This window comes from Papio anubis, chromosome 11 (assembly GCF_008728515.1).
Source record: "Papio anubis isolate 15944 chromosome 11, Panubis1.0, whole genome shotgun sequence".
NCBI classification, from domain to species: Eukaryota; Metazoa; Chordata; class Mammalia; order Primates; family Cercopithecidae; genus Papio; species Papio anubis.
In genome coordinates this window covers 106317304-106338203 of record NC_044986.1, presented here as the reverse complement: position 1 = coordinate 106338203, position 20900 = coordinate 106317304, and the positions used below count along the sequence as shown (strand labels likewise).

Below are 20900 nucleotides of genomic sequence, written 5' to 3'. Positions count from 1 at the left end.
GAAGACCTTGATGTTTATGCATAGATGTTCCATACCCCTCATTGTTTAAAAGAAATACATAGGAGGAACACAGGTCTTTATTTTTCAAATATTGTAAAATAACAAATTAGTACTCAGGTGATTTTTCTTTCCAGCCATATAACTTTTTCATTTTCTCCATAGTAGAAATAAATAGAAAGGCCATGCCTAATCTACTGTACTCTGCTCATCTTCAGGGAAGCCTCCAAGCTACTCTGGGCTGCCACTTAAGCAGGTGAAAAAGGAATGGAAAAAGAAAAACAAAACAAAACAAAACAGAAACAGAGGGCAGAGGGTACTCCTGACCCACTTACTGTCTTGGGCTAAGCAGAACAGGAAGCTACATACAAACATGGCTCTATTGAACAATAGTAAAAAATAAATTGTCTTTCCTCCGTGGGGGTTGAGGAAATATATCATTGAGGGTGGAAATAAGCAGAGAGAAGTTAGTGGGCTTCATTTCATCACTAAACCTTTAGACCATAGATAATTATCATCATTCTTTCTACAAACACTCAGTTGATTCCTACTGTCTTCCAGGCCTTCACAAGGTGCTGTGACAGAGAGATGAGGAAACCAGACATGTTCCTTATCCCTCAGAGGACTTAGAGTCTAGTTGGAGGAGAATCTCAGTTGCTCCATCTGTAATAGAAGACAGAGACAAGATGATTGCAAAGGTTCTTGCCAGGCTCTAAATTAATAAATCTTTTTATTTAAATTAAAAGTAATGCTACGCATGGTGGCTCACACCTGTAATCCCAGCACCTTCAGAGGCTGAGGGGGGATGATTGCTTGAAACTAGAAGTTCAAGACTAGCCTGGGCAACATAGTGAGATGTCATCTCTACAAAAAATTAAAAAATTAGCTGGGTGTGATAGCACATTCCTGTAGTCCCAGCTAGTCAGGAGGCTGAGGCAGGAGGATCTCTTGAGCCCAGGAGTTGGAGGCTGCTGTGGGCTAGGATCATGCCACTGTATTATGGCCTAAGTGACAGAGCAAGACCATGTCTCTAAAAAAAAAAAAAAAAGGTGGAAAAAGTTCAAAGTAGTACCATGATTATTAATTTTGACACCTCCTTATTATTGTTCTTTATACCAATGTCCTTTCATTTCACAAATTTGGGGGTCAGGAGAAAGAAGTCGGAAGTTTAAAAGAAGATGTAAATGACAAAAGGAGGAAAGCATACGGAAAGAAGTTGAAGAGAATGGCACCCAACTATTGGTAGGCACCTACTTGTGATAAGCACTTTATAAACATGGCATTTCATCTAAGGACAGAAACCAGCAGTTGCCACCCTCTGAAAAGCTCTAGAGGTAGGAGCCGTATACTAATCAACTTTGTAAGTCTAGGACCCAGTGCAACGTTTGGTACATAGTATGTGTCCTAGACATGTTGGGTGAATGTCGATAAGTAAATAAGAAAAATGATAAGTAACATTAAGAAATTCTCTTTCCACCATCTGAAGGAGTGAGTTACCACATTGGAGAGCATCAGTTCCTTTCAGGCACTTAACTCATGACAATTGTGTCTCAGATTTTAGGATATTGTCTGACATCTTACAAACAATGTCTAGAAATCATTTCCCTCATGGAAGCATGAGGACCAACGCCTCCTCACAAGAAATACAGGGAAAATACCTTTTGATAGATAAATTATTTTGTTTATCCATTAACATCGTTTGACACCTGCATTGTAATTATCCTAATTTCAGTCAGTATGATTATTCATACTGTCACGTGGACAGGTTTCGACACTGAAGTTTTATAGCACAATCCACCAAGATATGACGGAAATAATCATCCATGACCCTCACAAATGGTATTCCCTTTCACTTAAAAAATCTGTGCTAACATTTTGAGCTCATGTCAGGCACAGTGGCTCACACCCTAATCCCAGTGCATTAGGAGACCAAGACGAGAGCATTGCTTGAAGTCAGGAATTTTGAGTTCAAGACCAGACTGGACAATATAGCAAGACCCCATCTCTACAAAAAAATTAAAAAATTAGCCAGGTGTGTTGGCATGCACCTATAGTCCCAGCAACTCAGGAGGCTGAGGCCAGAGGATCACTTGGGCCCAGGAGTTCAAGGCTGCAATGAGCTATGATCACACCACTGTATACAAGCCTGGGCAACAGAGTGAGACTCTGTCTCTAAAAATAAAAAATAAAAAATGTTAAAGTTTTGAGCTCATTTTTCTTTGAATATTTTCTAAACCTAATTTTAAATATGAACATATTGTCACAGTGTTACTCCCATGAGATGGTAGTGGAAACTTGGTGTTTGGTGAATTTCACTAAGCAGCAGGAGCAGTTTTACAGACACACCAAGTGACTTACTCGTAAATTAGGGGGAAAATCAAAAACAAAAACAAACACATGTCTGTAGTTAACATAAAGAAATTAAATCACTCATTTATCACCAAAAATGGCAATCAATTTAGTAAATAAAGTGAAAATACTCAGTAAAACAAATTATAAAAGTGTATGTTAAAAATTAACAAACTTGCAACGTGTGTAAAAGGATGTTCATTTTGAAGAACAGGCCTCTCAGCAGGAACATTGTGCTGTCACTCTGTCCTAGACACGTCAGCATTTGGAGTGACAGCTAGTCTCACTGTCACCTTTGTTTCCTTTCAACCCAGATAAAGGTTTATTCACTTAGCTAGTCTAAAGATGTTCACTTTAAGTGGCAATTAGATTCTACCCTGAAACTGTCCAAACATTGCCATAATAATTTTCCTATACACTAGCTTTAAAATTGTTTATATTAAGGAAGTTTTATAGCCCCACTTAGCTAGGGATAAATGTGGTTATCAAAAATAAACTTTTGCCAGAGGAACTGGGAAAAAAAGGAAGTAAAAGGCATTCAAATTGGAAAAGAAGACGTAAAATTCAGTATTCACAAATGGCATGATTCTACATATAAGAAATCCCAAAGAATCCACAAGACAGCTACTAGAGCAAATAAACAAATTCAGAGAAGTTACAAGGTATAAAAACAACACTCAAAAATCAGTTGTATTGCTACATACTAGCAATGAACAATCAGAAAAGGAAATCTTGAAGGCAGTTCTATTGATAATAGCATCTAAAAGAATAAAATACCTGGGAATAAATTTAACCAGTGAGGTGAAAGATTTATACACTTAAAATCACAAAGCATTATTGAAAGAAATTAAATAAGACCTAACTAAATGGAAAGACACACTAAGTTCATAGAAAGGAAGACAATATTGTCAAGATCTTAATACTAACTAAAGCAACTGATATGGTTTGGCTCTGTGCCCCCACCCAAATCTCATCTTGAATTCTAGTTTCCATAATCCCCACAAGTCGTGAGAGGGACCTAGTGGGAGGTAATTTAATCAGGGGGTGCTTACCCTCATGCTGCTGTTCTCATGATAGTGAGTAAGTTGTCACAAAGTCTGATGGCTTTATCAGAGGCTTTTCCCCCTTTTGCTCTGCACTTCTTGCTGCCACTGTGTGAAGAAGGGCATGTTTGCTTCCCCTTCTGCCATGATTGTAAGTTACCTGAGGCCTCCCCAGCCCTGTGGAACTGTGAGTCAATTAAACCTCTTTCCTTTATAAATTACCCAGGCTAGGTATTTCTTCACAGCAGCATGAGAACAGACTAATACAGCAACCTACATATTCAAGGCAATCTCTATAGAAAATTCCAACAGCCATTTTTGCAAAAATGAAAAACCTCTTCTCAAATTTATAAATTGCAAGGGTACGGATAGCCAAAACAATGTTGGAGAACTCAAACTTCCTAATTTCAAAATTTACTACAAAAATACAGTAAACAAAATTGTGTGGTATTGGCATGAGGCATGAGAACATACATATAGATCAACCGAATTGAATTGAATTGAATTGAATTGTAAATTCAAATATAAACCCATACATCTATCATGATCAATGTTTGACAAAGATGCCAAGTCCATCCAATGGGGAACAAATAGTCTCTTCAATAGATGACATTGGGACAACTGGATTTTGACATGCAAAAGAATGCAGATGGGACCCCTACCTCACACCACATACAGAAATTAGCTCAAAATGGATCAAAGAGCTACATGTAAGAGCTAAAGCCATAACGCATTTAAAAGAAAACATAGTGGTAAATCTTCATGATCTTGGATTTGGAAATTGATTCTTTCTTAAATATGACACCAAAAGCACAAGCAACAACAAAAAATAAATAAGTAAATTGGACTTTATCAGAATCAAAACCTTTTGGGCAACAAAAGACATTATCAAGAAAGTGAGGCCGGGCGCGGTGGCTCAAGCCTGTAATCCCAGCACTTTGGGAGGCCGAGACGGGCGGATCACGAGGTCAGGAGATCGAGACCATCCTGGCGAACACGGTGAAACCCCGTCTCTACTAAAAAATACAAAAAAAACTAGCCGGGCGAGGTGGTGGGCGCCTGTAGTCCCAGCTACTCCGGAGGCTGAGGCAGGAGAATGGCGGGAACCCGGGAGGCGGAGCTTGCAGTGAGCTGAGATCCGGCCACAGCACTCCAGCCTGGGTGACAGAGCAAGACTCCGTCTCAAAAAAAAAAAAAAAAAAAAAAGAAAGAAAGTGAAAAGACAATCTGCAAAATGGTAGAAAATATTCAAAATTATGTAACTGATAAAAGTTTAATATCCAGAATACATAAAAATCCATACAACTTAAGAACAAAAAGACAACCCAATTTCAAAATGGGCAAAGGACTAGAATAGTCATTTCTTCAAAGAAGATTACATATAGTCAATAAGCACATAAAAAGATGTTCAACATCACTAGTCATTAGGGAAATGAAAATCAGTACCACAATTAGATACCATTCACTTCCACTGAGATAGCAATAATAATAATAATTTAAAAACTGAAAATAACAAGTGTTAATGAGGATGAGGAGAAATAGAACCCCTCACGTTGTTGGTGGGAATGTAAAATGGTGCAGCACTATCAACAGTTGGTAGTTCCTTGAAAGTTAAAAAAGAATTACCAAGTGTTCCATCAATTCAACTCCTAGTTATACACCTCGAAGAATCAAAATAGAGACTTAAGCAGATATTCATACAGCAATGTTCACCATAGCACTAGTCACAGTAGCCAAAAGATGGAAACTACCCAAATTTCCATCAACAGATGAATGAATAAACAAAATGTGGCATATACATCCAATGGAATATTATTCAGCAATAAAAATATTAAAGTTCTGATACATGCTACAATATGGATGAATCTTGAAAACATTATGCTAAGTGAAATAAGCCAAACATAAAAGGACAAATACTGTATGATTCCACTTAGATGAAGTACCTAGAGTCTCATAAAGACAGAAGGTAGATGAGAGTTTACCTGGGACTGGTTGGACGGGAATGGGGTGTTAATGCTTACCGGCCATGGAGTTTCAGTTCAGAGTGATAAAAACACTTTGGAAATAGTAGTAATGGTAGCACAACACTGTGAATGGAATTAATGGCATTGAGTTGTATTCTCGAAATGGTTAAAATGGCAAATTTTATGTGATATATAGGTTACCACTCTTAATTAGAAATTAATAAAAGTAACATTACTGAAAACCATTGAATTGTATCTTTAAGTTTGTGAATTGTATGGCATGTGATTTATAGCTCCATAAAGCTGTTAAAAATAAAAATGTAAAACATTCCCCTCAAAGTCATGTTTATTGGTATTGCATGTAACATAGATTGGTCTTTGTTTTATTCTTCGTTTCTTCCTTCCTATTTGTAATAATTTCAGACTATTATAAACACTTCCATGCTTTTATCAACACTAAAACAATGTTGTCAGTTAATAAGTGAATTACATTAGAACTATAAATATGCTCACTAAATTAAAATTGGAAATTGCCATCAGAATTATCTTAGTTTTGCACTGACATATGTCTCTTGTCGCACATTCAGAATTCCACTTCGCACGGTATCTGCACATAATGGATCTAAGATAAACTTAATTTATGTGAATGCATGATAAGTCAAGGGAGAAAAACATATGATCCATTCAACTTCCTTTCCTCTACTCAAAATTTCTAAGTCAATTCCTTTATCATCATTATTCCTAGAGGTGGTTATATTCTTTAGAACCTCAGTTCTTACAACTCACTTATTCATTGGTAAGGAAAAAAAAAAAATCAACTCCTCCTTAAGAGCTACCAGCATATTGACAAATACAGTAAGTCAAACATTGCATTTTTTTTTTTTTTTTTTGGCCTGATGAAGACTCTTCATTACACCATTGAGTTTCAGAACTGGCCAAAAACTTTATAATGAAACAAACATTTTATTTCCCTCATGTAAGGATCCACCATTCTAACTAAAATTGCCTGTATTTGAATATCAAATTGGCATAGGTGATGAAGATGGAAAATCATAGTATTGAACTTGAAATAGTAAATATGTAGAGTGACATTAGCAATTTCCTTCATGGAAGAATCTGTGGACGGTGTGTGTAATAGTTTACCTTATAAATAAATAGGAAAGACATTAAAATGTAAGTCTAATTATCCAGGGATTTTCAAGAATGGGAGATATATCTTCGATCTGGGAAAAATAAAAGCAATTTGAGACTACTAAAAAGCAAAAGTTGCAGTAGGAAGGATTTGCCATTGCTCACCTCCCAATACTCACACTGAAACCCTTTCTTCTTTTATTACAACTCCACATCCTTACTCTTAAATATCTTCCTTCTTTGTAGTTACCCAAATCTTGAAGGCCAGACACCTTCAAATGCTGTTTTTTCATTTTAATGGAAAATTATTTCAGACTTAAAGCCCTTTCAGAAGACAACCAGCTTCAATAATTGAATTAAGAGGGCTGAGAATTACATAAATTTACTTGGCTTCTGCCTGCCAACCATGGTCTGGGTCATCTGGAGTCCCAGCAGTTTAAGGCCAAAAATAATTGCTTCATATCACGATCTTTTGTGTTGCTTCTGCCTCACATCCTTGTGACTGATGGCCAAGCTGGTCCCTTCAGCTCCTGGTTGCATGCTCGGCCTTTGACCATCTGTCCTGTCTAGCCCTGTGGTTTGGGTTTCCTCCTGCTTCCTGATTTCATGCCTGATTTCAGCCTCTATTAATTTTCTGAGCTCTTGGTGTCAGCGGCTGTCTTATCTTTACTTGGTTCCTAATTTCTATTTTGTTTTGATCATCCCTACTTCCGTGTCCAATTTTTCCTGCTTTGGTATTTTGATACATTTCAAAACTATATTTCACTCCCTACCCAGTCTCAACTCTAAGATCATCCCTGGCTCAGCTCATGCGCTAACCCTGCTGTGTACTAAGATTACTACTCCAAGAATTTAACGTATACTAGTCTTGAACAAAGTAAAGGCAAAGAGTCAAACACAACTTATTCAAATTAATCAGAGCAACTAATAAGCATTCAATTAGTGCTTAAGGAATTAACAGATATTTGTTGCCTCAGTTCAGACTTTTTTCAAGAATAACCCACAAAATAGATGCAAATGGCCCGATTCATCAATAAGCAAAATGTACCCGCAGTGAGGGTGAAACATTTAATCTATTGTATATTTAAGCCAGTGGAGATCAGGAAGCTTAAAAGACACTGAATCCACAGGGAAAATATATTGCCAGCCAAACATAATTAGCCAGATTAGACTGTTAGGCTCACTGATGTTGCAGTTTCTTTGAAAAGGACCATGTGGTTTGGTAGATGACAATAGGCAGTTATGCCTATGGCAGTTTGTTTTTAGAAATCCAATCAGTAAGAGCCTCCTTTTTAGTACATTTTATTTTGGGACTTAGAATTATATTACTGACAAACATTAATTTTCACTATATCCTGATTAGGCAAAAAATATATATTATACATACATTATACATTGTATTATACAGTTATCATACATTATATACTTGTTACTCTTGTCATTAAACCCTTAAGAAAATCATCCTGGAATTGGTCTTCCATTCTCCATTGTGTGTGTGTGTGTGTGCACGTATACACAGGCAGGTATAGGATCCTTTCGTGTGTGTGTTTGTGTGTGTGTGTATTTAGTTTTTGGTTATTTTTTGTTGTTCCTATGATGGACATTTTTTCTTCATCAGTTGTCAGCAAGTAGTCCAGGGCTGTGTGTCTTCTAATAAGTCTATTAATTCTTAAGTATAAAAGGAAAATAATCATATGGAACCCAGTTAATTATAGTGAATTATGCACATCTAGTCTGATATGGGATATTACCAAGGGCTTGCTGTTTTTGATTTTCATGAAACACTACCCTAAAGAACTTTTCAGAACACTTGTACTTAACTTTGCTGATGAAAATGTTAAGGACTATGACTCATGTGCTACAGAGCTTTATGACAGATATTGTCATGGAAAACAGTCTTCAGGATGTAGTGGTTTGGCACTTTGCAGTGTCAAGGACTTCAAGATGACCTTTCTTTATCACTAGTACAGCTTCATATTACATTGTTCTTTCTAATGTTGGACGCTTTGCACTGAGTAATAGTTTAAGAAATCAACATTCAGACTACTAACTTTTGCCATTTCTTTTACTTGCCTGGGTTTATTTGGATCTAAATACTCAGAGTTCAAATTACATTTGCTTTCATGAATGTGGTTGCCTTGGTGTCCTGCAAAAAAAAAAATAAAAAACAAGCTAACTTTACTCATGGTAATACATTCATGGAAATAAGTGTGCTGGCTAGACAACGTGTCTCAAAAGTTTCTAACAAACAATAACCTGAAAATGTACTATGGTAAATGTCAATACTTTTTATTTTTTAATTTTTTTGATGGCCTGTGTGCTTTAAGGAAAACCGAGGGAAGTGGTAACTGTGCCTTTGTCAATCCAGTTTACGGGAACTGGAGCGACCCAGAGAAAACAGAGGTAAGTGGCAAAGGGTGAACTGTATCATTTCACACAAATGCAGACACACACACACACACACACACACACACACACTGAACCAGTGTTGCTTGAACATGTTTCTACGTCATAACTAAAAGAAACATTTTAGTGGAGTTATTTCAGTTGGGGATAGAAAGGAGTTTCCGTCTCTACAAATATGCCATGAGAATTGTTCATTTCAGGACAGCTTCAGTATGCTTTGTAAGTTCAGTTCACTGTTAAATGGCATCGTGGTCACTGTTTATACTCAAAAAGAGCTGACAAATCTGGAAAATATCAGTTTAACCCACAGAGTATTAGTCAGTTACTTATAGTAACTATTAATTGAATGTCTTTCATATTTTATTTTCAAAAACAAAAGAGAGGATAGCATTCTATGTTCTGTTTAAATTTAGAGTGACTAGTGAGGGCCATTACCTGATAACTTAGAAGAGAAAAAAGAAGTGAGAATGTATTACATCTTCCTTGGACCTTTTTGGGGCTATCCCTTATTTGTATAAGCAGGGAGAAAATGGCAAGGAAAACCTTTCTTGTTACTTTTTTAGATTTTTTTAATTTTTAAGTCATTTTTAGGTATAGTTGACAAATACAACTTTTATATGTTTAAAGTATACATTATATTTTACTATAGTATACATTGTGAAGTGATTACTACAACAAAACTATTTAAAATATCTGTCACCTCACATAGTTAACTGTGTGTGTGTGTGTGTGTGTGTGTGCGCGCTGCAAACATTGAGGATCTCTCTTAGCAAATTTTGAGTATATCACACAGTATTATAGTCACATGTCATACATTAGATCCCCAGAATTTATTCATCTTGCACAAAAGCTTTGCACTCTTTGATCAACATCTCATTCCTTTCTTTTTATTTTTCCCATTCCTTTCTTAAGTAAGTGTTATGAGACTTCATCTGGATATAAAGTAAATTTAGTTATGACACACCACTTCTGAACTCTAAAAGTTTTATTACATTTGATTTTAGAGCTATATAAAATTCACTCCTTATAAAGTGAGTGTTATATAAAGCTAAAGTTTTAATTATTCTTTTTCTTTATGAAAATAGGTCATAGTTTTTTATCTTGCTCTTGGTTATGAAAATGAGTAGCGAGGTATCAGGTCAGGTGGTTTCTCGTAGTTTAAGAGCCTTGAGTGCTGTGGTTGAAGCCTAACAAAACACTTGACTTTTTTATTTTTGCATTTTAATCAATAATGATATGATACACACTTTTAGTATTGTTTTGGTAGGAATGAAAACAGAAAGTAAACGATTTCCTAAAGCACAGAGAAAATGAATTTAGATGATTCAACAAGTAAGACAGAGTAAAAATGAAAAGGTAGACCTACTTCATGGATAAAAAACACATACATATTTAAGAAAACAAATGTAATATATCTTTTTGACAAACTAGGATGGTATAATATAAATATATTTTCATTTTTACTAGAGAAAGAAAATTTATTATTATTTTTTTTTTTGAGACAGAGTTTCACTCTTGTCTCCCAGGCTGGAGTGCAATGGCATGATCTTGACTCACTGCAACCTCCACCTCCTGGGTTCAAGTGATTCCCCTGCCTCAGCCTCCTGAGTACCTGGGATTACAGGTGCCTGTCACCACGCCTGGCTAATTTTTGTATTTTTAGTGAGACAGGGTTTCACCATGTTGGCCAGGTTGATGTCGAACTCCTGACCTTAGGTGATCCACCATCCTTGGCCTCCCGAAGTGCTGGGATTACAGGCATGAGCCACTGTACCTGGTCAGAACATTTAGTATTTTTTATCCTCAACTTAGTTTAACTTTTACTGCCTGAAAGATACACCTGAGATAAGGAATTAAAGTGAGATATTTAAAATTTTATATTTTTTATATTAGTGTCTCATAAACTTGTAGTAAGTAAAAAGTGGCTCGGTAGGTGTTATGGATTATTTACTTTCTACAGAGATGGGTTCTGTTGCATTCAGATCTGTACTTCTCAGCAAGTACAGGAGGGGTCTCCATCAAAGACCCACCTTTCAGTCTACTTTCAAGATGGTTTCCACTGTGTGTGAGTGTGGTGACGTAATGGATGACTGGAGAGCACCTCAGAAGTGATTTATGTTTATTTTCTATTTTGATAAAAGAAAAATTCCTTTTTCGTTTTCTGTTTTCCTTTCATTATGAATGGCTAAAGAAGAAATCCTGGCACATCTCCTGGCCTTTGTGGCTATTTTGATTTCGATTGTTTCAGAAGCAAATGACTTTGTATTAATCAAACTAGGTCTACTTTCCCTATCATCAGAAAGATAGACTTCTCTAAATCTATCTTTCAAACTATTTTTTTTTTAATTCTTGGAGAAAACGCTCACATTCTGATACAGAAATGGAGAGAATATTCATGGCAACATTCGTTGGCAATTCATGCCAATATTCATGGCAATATTCATTGTAAGCAACTGCCATGTACCCATCAGCCAGCTTCAAGGACCATCAACCCATGGTCATTGCTGTTTCACCTCTACTGCCCTCCATTTCCTCACCCTCCAGAAGGTTTTCAAACAAATCTCAGATATTTAATTTCAACCGTAAAGACTCCAGTTGTATCTTCAAAGGACAAGGACTTTTAAAAATATAACGGCAGGATCATACCTAAACATTTAACAAGAATGTCTTGAGGCCATCAAACACTCACTGTTCAAGCTACCCCAATTGCCTCATTAAAATGTAAAGGGTTTTCTACGGGGGTTTTGTTGTTGTTGCTGTATTTTAAAAATCGGAAATTTTAGAAGGTAGATGTATCCAAATGGGTAGATATGTCTCTTAAATCTCTTTTCATCTCTAGGTTCTATTTCCTCTCTCTTATTTTTTTTTCTTGCACATTATTTGTTGAAGAAGCCAGACTGCTTGTCCTATAGAATTTCACAAATTTTAGGTTTTCCTGTAAACTATATAATTATATATAATTATAGTTTACAGGAAACTTAAATGAAAGAGCATTTAAACTTACATAAAATGGCTTTGTATACTTAAAGTCATTGGTTTTGTTTTGTTTTGTCTAACCTAACTATATTCAATACAGAAGCCTTAGTGAAACCAGCATCAGAGAAAGAAGTAGTCAAAATATTGGTCATTGCATTTCCCCACCCCACCAGAGGTGAGGCAGTGGTGCCTAAGTCCAGAGGACCCCAGGATACATGGAATCTAGGCTTGTGTCAGAAACTCAAGCAGTGCGGGCTGTAAGTGCTGGAGGAAGAGTCAAGGATGTTCTAGGTATTACTCCAGTGAAAATCCATTAGGACCTTTGCTGCATTCTGGGTGATCTTTAAAGAGGTTTCTTATTTTAATGCCTAAAATCCTACCCTTTCAAATGTGTTTTTCATCTTCAGAGTTCTGTCTATTCCTTCTCAAATCCATTATATGGCACAACATCAGGAAGCCTGGACACCCTGTCACATCATCTCAAACAGCACCATCGAGACCAAGTCTGATCCAAAATGTGTAGTTGCTAGAAAATTGAAGTCTCCACAATCTAATAGAAACTCATCTTCTACAATGGTAAAAAGAGAAAGGATTTAAATGCCAGTGTAATTATAACATTTATGAATGAATCTTCTTACAGAATATAGAGAATGTTTATATGGAATCAGAATCAGTACCTTATCTTCACTGAACATCTGAATATTTTAATAAAATTACTACTTAATCAAGTTTCTTGTTTTGCTTTGATTTTATCTTTTTTTAAATGATGAATCAATTTGTTTCAGATTCTGAATACAAAGAAGTTTTAAAATGCTCTTTCTTTGCCGTACAGCTTGGAAACACAGGTGAACTGACTTGGTATACATACAGGTAGAAATGGACAAATCACAGCAATCCAAGGCAACATAATCATAAGTTGTTTCAGCATGTTGTAAAAAAATGTGATAAATTATCCTCCTATTCTTGCCTTTTTCAAATAATTAATACTTTTCTACAGACATAAAAATAATGCTAAAGCTAGGAGTTAAGAACCTTGTAGCTGCAAGAAACTGAAAACCCCCCAAGCGAATGTCTTGAATCGTGTGACAATCATTACCCCACAAACCAGGAAATTAGGAGATGGAGCCCCTGTTAGAATGGTCGCTGGAACACTTCCATGACCCCAGTAAGGACCTTATCGGTTGCTGAGTTTCACTTCCCAGCCTGTGCTCTCAGGCTAGCTCCCCTACAGCTTAGGTGAGGGCTCCAGCACAATGAGCTGCAGCATCGTTGTGTTCGCAGTAAAGTTCGGAGGCAGAGAGGCCCATTTCTTTCTGCTTTTCACTTTTGACCAGGAGGAAAATCCCTTCCCCCACGCACTTCCCGCCACAGCACTCTTCTTATTGGCCAGCATAGACGTGGCGCTCAGTCTGAGCCAGTTACTTCGAAGGCAATGCGGCCACCCACCGTGATTGGCTGGAACCCTTCGCTTATACCCCTTGGGGCTGAGAGTATCTGTGAGGCACCTTGTGAAGCAGATGACTGTAGGTGCTTAAATGAAATTGAAGTTAGGAAAGGTGAAGAGGATTATATCTATTAGGAAGCAATCAGCATCTAAAGGAAAGGAATGTTCCTCTCTCTAGTAATGTGCCCTGCAATCACTTCAGGGGATTTAGATAGAATGGATTAGCAATCTGCCCAGCCCTTGCCCTCAAGGGGTTGAAGAGGAGAAAAAGCTGGGAGTCACTACCACGCGATTATCTGGGACATTTCTAAGCAGAATAGAAAGTCAGTTGTATGCCGTGTAAGTTTCATTATTCTATTAGTGCCTTTTGTAAAAGTACAGACTGGCGGGGAAATAGTATTTATCATCTTGCAGTAAATCTCAAATTTTATCTAAATTAATTTTTTGAATGCATTATTGTTTTGCTCTGTATTATCTTTTTCTAATTGCTGCTTTCATATTGACACTAACGTTTTTGATTTCGGAAATATTCAAACGAGGAAAGGTCAGTAGTAGTAGCAGGTGTTGTTCTTGTCCTTGACTCAGTCTGAATCCTGGAATTGTAGGACATAGACGCTTTTGAAAGTTGCATTTGTTTTAGCTTAAAACTGCTAATATTATCCACATAGATTTAGCATATTTGCTTAAGCATACAGTATTCTTTTAAAAAGAATAGAATTAAAATTCAGCTATGGTCTCAGTAAAGAACTCTTGAGGCTACTACATGAAAAATGTAGGAAAATTCAATTCCTTACACAAAAGATAATAAAGATTATTCTACAACTTCAGCTGGCCTGCTTCACAGGGATATTGAGAGAATTTGTGACATATAAGGAACCCCAAATACAGGTTAATGACAGAAAATCAACAAAGAACAGAGATGAGCGTACTCTTTTTCTTTTCTTTTTTTTTTTTTTAATTCTACTTTAAGTTCTGGGATACATGTGCAGAACATGCAGGTTTGTTACATAGGTATACATGTGCCATGGTAAGTTGCTGCACCCATCAACCCCTCATCCCCTCATCTGCGTTAGGTATTTGTCCTAACACTCTCCTTCCTCTAGCCCCTCATCCCCCAACAGGCCCCAGTGTGTGATGTTCCCTCCGTGTGTTCATGTGTTCTCATTGTTCAACACCCACTTATGAGTGTGAACATGTTGTGTTTGGTTTTCTGTTCCTGTGTTAGTTTGCTGAGAATGATGGTTTCCAGCTTCATCCATGTCCCTGCAAAGGACAGGAACTCGTTCTTTTTATGGCTGCATAGTATTCCATGGTGTATATGTACCACATTTTCTTTATCCAGTCAATCAATTACTGGCATTTGGGTTGGTTCCAAGTCTTTGCTTTTGTGAATAGTGCCACAATAAACATGTGTGGGCATGTGTCTTTATAGTGGAATGATTACTGCCCAACGTAATTTATAGATTAAACACTATCCCCAACCAGCTACCATTGACTTTCTTCACAGAAGTAGAAAAAAAAAACTTTAAATTTCATGTGGAACCAAAATAGAGCCTGTATAGCCAAGACAATCCTAAGCAAAAAGAATAAAGCTGGAGACATCACACTACCTGACTTCAAAATATACTACAAGGCTACAGTGACCAAAACAGCATGGTACTTGTACCAAAACAGACACATATGCCAATGGAACAGAATAGAGGCCTCAGAAATAACGCCACACATCTACAACCATCTGATCTTTGACAAACCTGACAAAAACAAGCAATATGGAACGGATTCCCTATTTAATAAATGATGTTGGGAAAATGGGCTAGCCATAGGCAGAAAACTGAAAGTGGACCCCTTCCTTAAACACCTTGTACAAAAATTAACTCAAGATGGATTAAAGACTTTAATGTTAGACCTAAAACCATAAAAACCCTAGAAGAAAACCTAGGCAATACCATTCAGGATGTGGGCATGGGCAAAGACTTCATGACTAAAACACCAAAAGCAATGGCAACAAAAGCCATAATTGACAAATGGGATCTAATTAAACTAAAGACCTTTTGCACAACAAAAGAAACTATCATCAGAGTGAACAGACACCCTACAGAATGGGAGAAAATTTTTGCAATCTATCCATCTGACAAGGGGCTAATATCCAGAATCTACAAGGAACTTAAACAAATTTACAAGAAAAAAACCACCCCATCAAAAAGTGGATGAAGGATATGAATAGACACTTCTCAAAAGAAGACATTTATGTGGCCAACAAACATGAAGAAAAGCTCATCACCACTGGTCATTAGAGAAATGCAAATTAAAACCACAGTGAGATACCATCTCAGGGCAGTTGGAATGGTGATCATTAAAAAGCCAGGAAACAACAGATGCTGGAGAGGATATGGAGAAATGGGAACGCTTTTATCCTGTTGGTGGGAATGTAAATTAGTTCAACCATTGTGGAAGACAGTGTGGCAATTCCTCAAAGATCTAGAACCAGAAATACCATTTGACCCAGCAATCCCATTACTAGGTATACACCCAAAGGAGAGTACTCTTAAGGGTATTTAAATTTTTCTTCAGGTGCAAGTTATATGCACCCTATACTGCTTAAAGCAAGTAGTTAATAAGGTGTTATAAATACAGATTGCAATTCTGTGAAACTAAAAAATAAAACTGATTTTTCTTATCCAATATGTAAAATAGGTTCAGTGCCCATGTTCAGTTTTCTTTATTTGACATGAGATTCAGAAATGAAGAATTTAGTTTTCTTTGTATCGTGTGTCTTTGGAAAAATTTTTGGCATAAGTCCAAATTTGCACCATTGTGATTGTAAAAATAGGCAAAGGTGGAAGAAGGGAAAACCGGCAGTGCACGGTGTCCACAATTATATAACCTATCTTCCAAAACATACTTTAGGCACAAAATCATTTAACAATAACAACAAGAAACACAAGTAAGTATGGATTGTCTGCCAAATACTGTTCTAAGTATTTTATGTATTTGAACTCATGTAAATATAAATAACATACTGTATACTATTGTAGTTACTAGCCACATGTGGCTATTTAATTTGAAATTTAAATTAATAATATATATATATATTTAAACTTTTATGCTTGGGGGTACATGTGCAGGGTTATTATGTAGTAAACTTGTGTCATGGGAGTTTGTTGTACAGATTATTTTGTCACCCAGGTATTAAGCCTAGTACCCATTAGTTATTTTTCTTGATCCTCTCCCTCCCCCTACCCTCTACCCTTCATTAGGCCCCAGTGTCTGTTGTTCCCCTCTATGTGTTCTCATCATTTAGCCCCCACTTATAAGTGATAATATGCATACCCTTAAGCATATTCTGTTTTCTGTTCCCATGTTAGTTTGCTAAGGTCAATGGCTTCTAGCTCTACCCATGTTCCTGCAAAGGACATGATCTCATTCTTTTTTAGGGCTGCATACTATTCCATGGTGTATATGTACCACATTTTCTTTATCCAGTCTACCGTTAGTAGGCGTTTAGGTTGGTTCTGTGTCTTTGCTATTGTGAGAAGTGCTGCAATGAACATATGTGTGCATGTGCCTTCATGATATAACAATTTATATTCCTTTGGGTATATCCCTCATAATGGTATTTCTGGGTCAGATTGTTGTTCTATTTTTAGTTCTTTGAGGAATCACCACATTGCTTTCCACAATAGTTGAAATAATTTACACTCCTATCAAGAGTGTATAAGCATTCCTTTTTTGCTACAACCTCATCAACATCTTGCCAGTTACTTTTTTACTTTTTGATGATAGCCATTCTGACTGTTGTGAGATGGTATCTTATTGTGGTTTTGATTTGCATCTCTCTAATGATCAGTAATGTTAAGCTTTTTTTTTTCATATTTTTCATATGCTTGTTGGCTGCATGTATATCTTCTTTTGAGAAGTCTGTTCTTGTCCTTTGGCTACATTTTAATAGGGCTGTTTGTTTTTCTCTTGTAAATTTGTTTAAGTTCCTTACAGATTCTGGATATTAGACCTTTGTCAGATGCATAATTTATAAAAAATTTTCTCCATTTGCAGGTTGTTTACTCTGTTGATAGCTTCTTTTGCTGTGCAGAAGTTCTTTAGTTTAATTAGATTCCATATGTCAATAAAATTAAACCTAAAATGTAGTTCCTCAGATGCACTAGCTACATTCCAAGTGCTCAGTAGCTAAATGTGCCATTAGCTACTATATTCGGCAACTAGAGAACACTGCCATCATCCCAATAAGTTACTTTGGTGAGCATTGGCTTAGAACAAGGTTGAAATAATGTACTATAAATAGTACAGTAATCTTTATTAATCTAATTGGTGCTTAGATTATTTCCCAGTATGTGTATTTTAACCAGATGCAGCCCATTTTCACATGATAATAAATTTAAAATAATACAAAGTATATTGAACTGAAAGCGAACTAGCAAACCTATGTGATGAAGTTCATTTTAATAATGTTTTCTCACAATATAAATGTGTTATGTCATTCTATTATACCCGCATCATCTTTGAATATTCCTTTTTATATTTAGATGGAACATTGAAAAAACTACATAAGAATTTGCTTTTCCCTTTTTAGCTTCTTGATTTTCAATCATTTTCCATATTTATCACACTAAAAACTGAAGATTCACGTTCTCCTTGAAATATTAACTGCATTGTGTTTGGCTTAATTTTAAGGGTATGCATTTAGATAAACCAATTACTATATCCAGGGGAATGTTTTTTGCAATAAGTAGTCTTAGATTTCATTCTTATAAATGAAAACCAGGGAAGATTCATCATGAAATATAAAAAGACTGGGCTTTTTTTCCCCCAATGGCCTTTTAAAAAAAATCAAATGTCAACGTATATTTTCAATGTCAAACCAATGACAGCTTTGCAATTCTTAATGTTATTCTGCTTTTCTTTGTGTCAACTTGCAAAATGCTTTGCATTTCATTGCTAATATGTCTAGAAAACCAATGCAAGGGTTAGTACCTAAAGCAAATAATCATCAAACTCAAGAACCTACTCTTTAAATAATTAATTACAAGTGGAAAGGCACCACTTTCTACAAGCATCCACTTGTAAAATTTTAATGAAACTAAGTACAAGCTATATCTTGAATTAACGAACTCTATATCTGTGAATCAATTTGAGTACATATGAACAAAAAAATAATTGATTATAATATTTTAGGACCTACTTAAAAATCCACAGTGATACATGTCATTAAACATTCTGAGAAAGTAAAGTGCTCTAAAAAGCATGTGTTCTTCTCTGGAATGGAGAAGCAATAATAAAGAGCCTTTTGTTTTCCTAATTTTAAAAATTTTTGCTTATTTATTTAGGCCTGGTCTGGCTTTTTTAGAGGTAACTTCCTTGGAACTTCATAATATCTGTCCAGAGTTTTGTTACTGAGAAATTTGCTCAGTAAATTAGGATAATATAATTTAGGGCCAATAAAAGAAATGCCATCCTAATAGATCAGCCATGACAAATCTAGTTTTTAAATCCAGATTCTTACTGAAAATATTAAGTAAATATTTAATATATTAATAACCATAAACTAATGGTTAAAGATTTAGTCACTGTGACAAAACTTGCCTTGCTGTTAATTTGTTCAACAAATCTTTATAAAGAATTTTTATGGTGAAAGAAGTAAGAGAAGGCAGTGAGGAAGTGAGATGACAGCTGAATAATAAACAATGTATATAATGTGGCCATTACCCATCTATCCTCCTAGAACATCTACCTTCTAGATGCCAGCCTCATAATTATTCTCTCATCAGTACTGGAGTTTTTTCAAGTATACAAGTTAAGAAATTAATAAAATAGAAACACATATAAAATGAAGTTGGTAAACAAAATTAAATGTTGGTTTTATGAAAAGAGTGATAAATCCTTGATGAAACAAAAATTTATAAACCTTTGGTAAAAATAAATTATAAAATGAATAATAAACTCTTAAAAATCAGAGAAATAAGACAATGTACAAATAGCCAATGTCAGAAATAAAATGATATAATCACCCCAGATCTTACAAACACTAAAAGGATAATTAAAATGTTGTTTATTAAAAAGCTTTATGATAAAAATAATCAAAATTCAGTGGAAATAAATTTTTGAAAATGCAAGTTTTCTAAAACAAGCATAAGAAGAAATAGAAGAGCTAAGTAGTCCTATAACAAAGTAATTGATTCATGTTAAATAATCTTCCTTCAACAAACTCTAAGTTCATAAGTTTCACTAGCAACTTTTAAGAATTAATCACATTTAATTAATTTAATTTAATTACATTTAAATTAATTACATTTAAGAACTGACCAACTTATACAAGTACTTTCAAAGAATAGGAAAAGATGTAATACTTCCCAATACATGTCATGAGCACAGCATAGTTTTTATACAAACCCTGACAAAGACATTGTAAGAAAGAAAAATTTTAGGCCAATGTTACATATAAACACAAATGTGAAGCATTATGTGTGTGCATGTATTATATATTATGTAATATATGAAGTGCTAAATACATGTTATTTATAATATAAATATACGATATATGTGAATAACCAAATATATATTACTGTTTTTATATTTACTCCATGAATGCAAATTTGGTTTAACTTAAAACCTCAGTGTAACTCAACACATCAGCAGAATGAGAAAAAAGTACATGATAATTATAGTAAGTGCAGAGAAAAGATTTGGTAAAATACATCTGTTCATAATAAAACTTCTTAGAAAACTAGGAAATTAAGGGAAGTTAACATTATTAATATGATAAAAAGCAACTGCAAAAAAACTCACAGCTATATTTAATGGTAAAATGTTGAAAACTTTCACTTTGATGTGAGGAATAAGCCAAATATACCCACTATTGACACTTCTTTCAAAATATTTTAACTGTTTACTGGACATCTTAGTGAGAAAATAAGACATGAAAAAGAAATATAAGGTATAAGAACTGAAAAGGAAAAAAAAATACTGTGATTATTTACAGATAGTATGATCGGTTACACAGAAAATTTAGAGCAATCTCAAGGTCAATAAATTAATTATTGACTTTAGTAGGTTTGTTATACAATTAATATATAATGTTTAATTGACTTTCTATAGATCTTGAAACAAATATAAAATAAGTAAAATCATAAGTTAAAAATGAATACATTAGAATAAATTTTACAAAAGACACATATAACTTAAAAATTTTAATGAGAGATATTAAAGAGGACATGTAAATAGAGACATATACTATGTATTTTTTTCAAATTGATCTGTAAAAATTCAATTAAATTCTTACCAAATTTCTGCCAGATATTAAAGACCTGAGGAACTGATTCTAAAATCTATATGGAAATGCAGTGACCTAAAATTAGCCAAGAAAGTGTTGAAGAATGTGGTGTGAGGAATTCTTTATTGAAGATTATATATAAAGTTAGAATAATTTTCAAATTGTGATATTGTCTATCTGTAATGATAGAGATCCCAGAAACAGACACCCACATAGAGGGGTACCTGATTTCCAACAAATGGGGAACTGCAAAATAGTGCAGAAAAGGCATTTTCAGTGATGGCCTAAAGCTTTGTTTCCATGCA

General features: G+C 35.1%; 1 protein-coding gene across 1 annotated transcript in view; it reads left to right on the top strand.

The window, feature by feature from the left end:
• The window catches only part of MALRD1 (MAM and LDL receptor class A domain containing 1), a 682023-nt gene extending 669429 nt beyond the window's left edge, over positions 1-12594 (top strand). The window contains exons 39-40 of the mRNA XM_031652710.1: positions 8812-8887; positions 12274-12594. Coding sequence (XP_031508570.1) covers positions 8812-8887; positions 12274-12375 — 178 coding nt within the window. The 3' untranslated portion in view covers positions 12376-12594. The remainder of the gene's footprint in view (positions 1-8811; positions 8888-12273) is intronic.
• The last annotated feature ends 8306 nt before the right edge of the window (positions 12595-20900 follow it).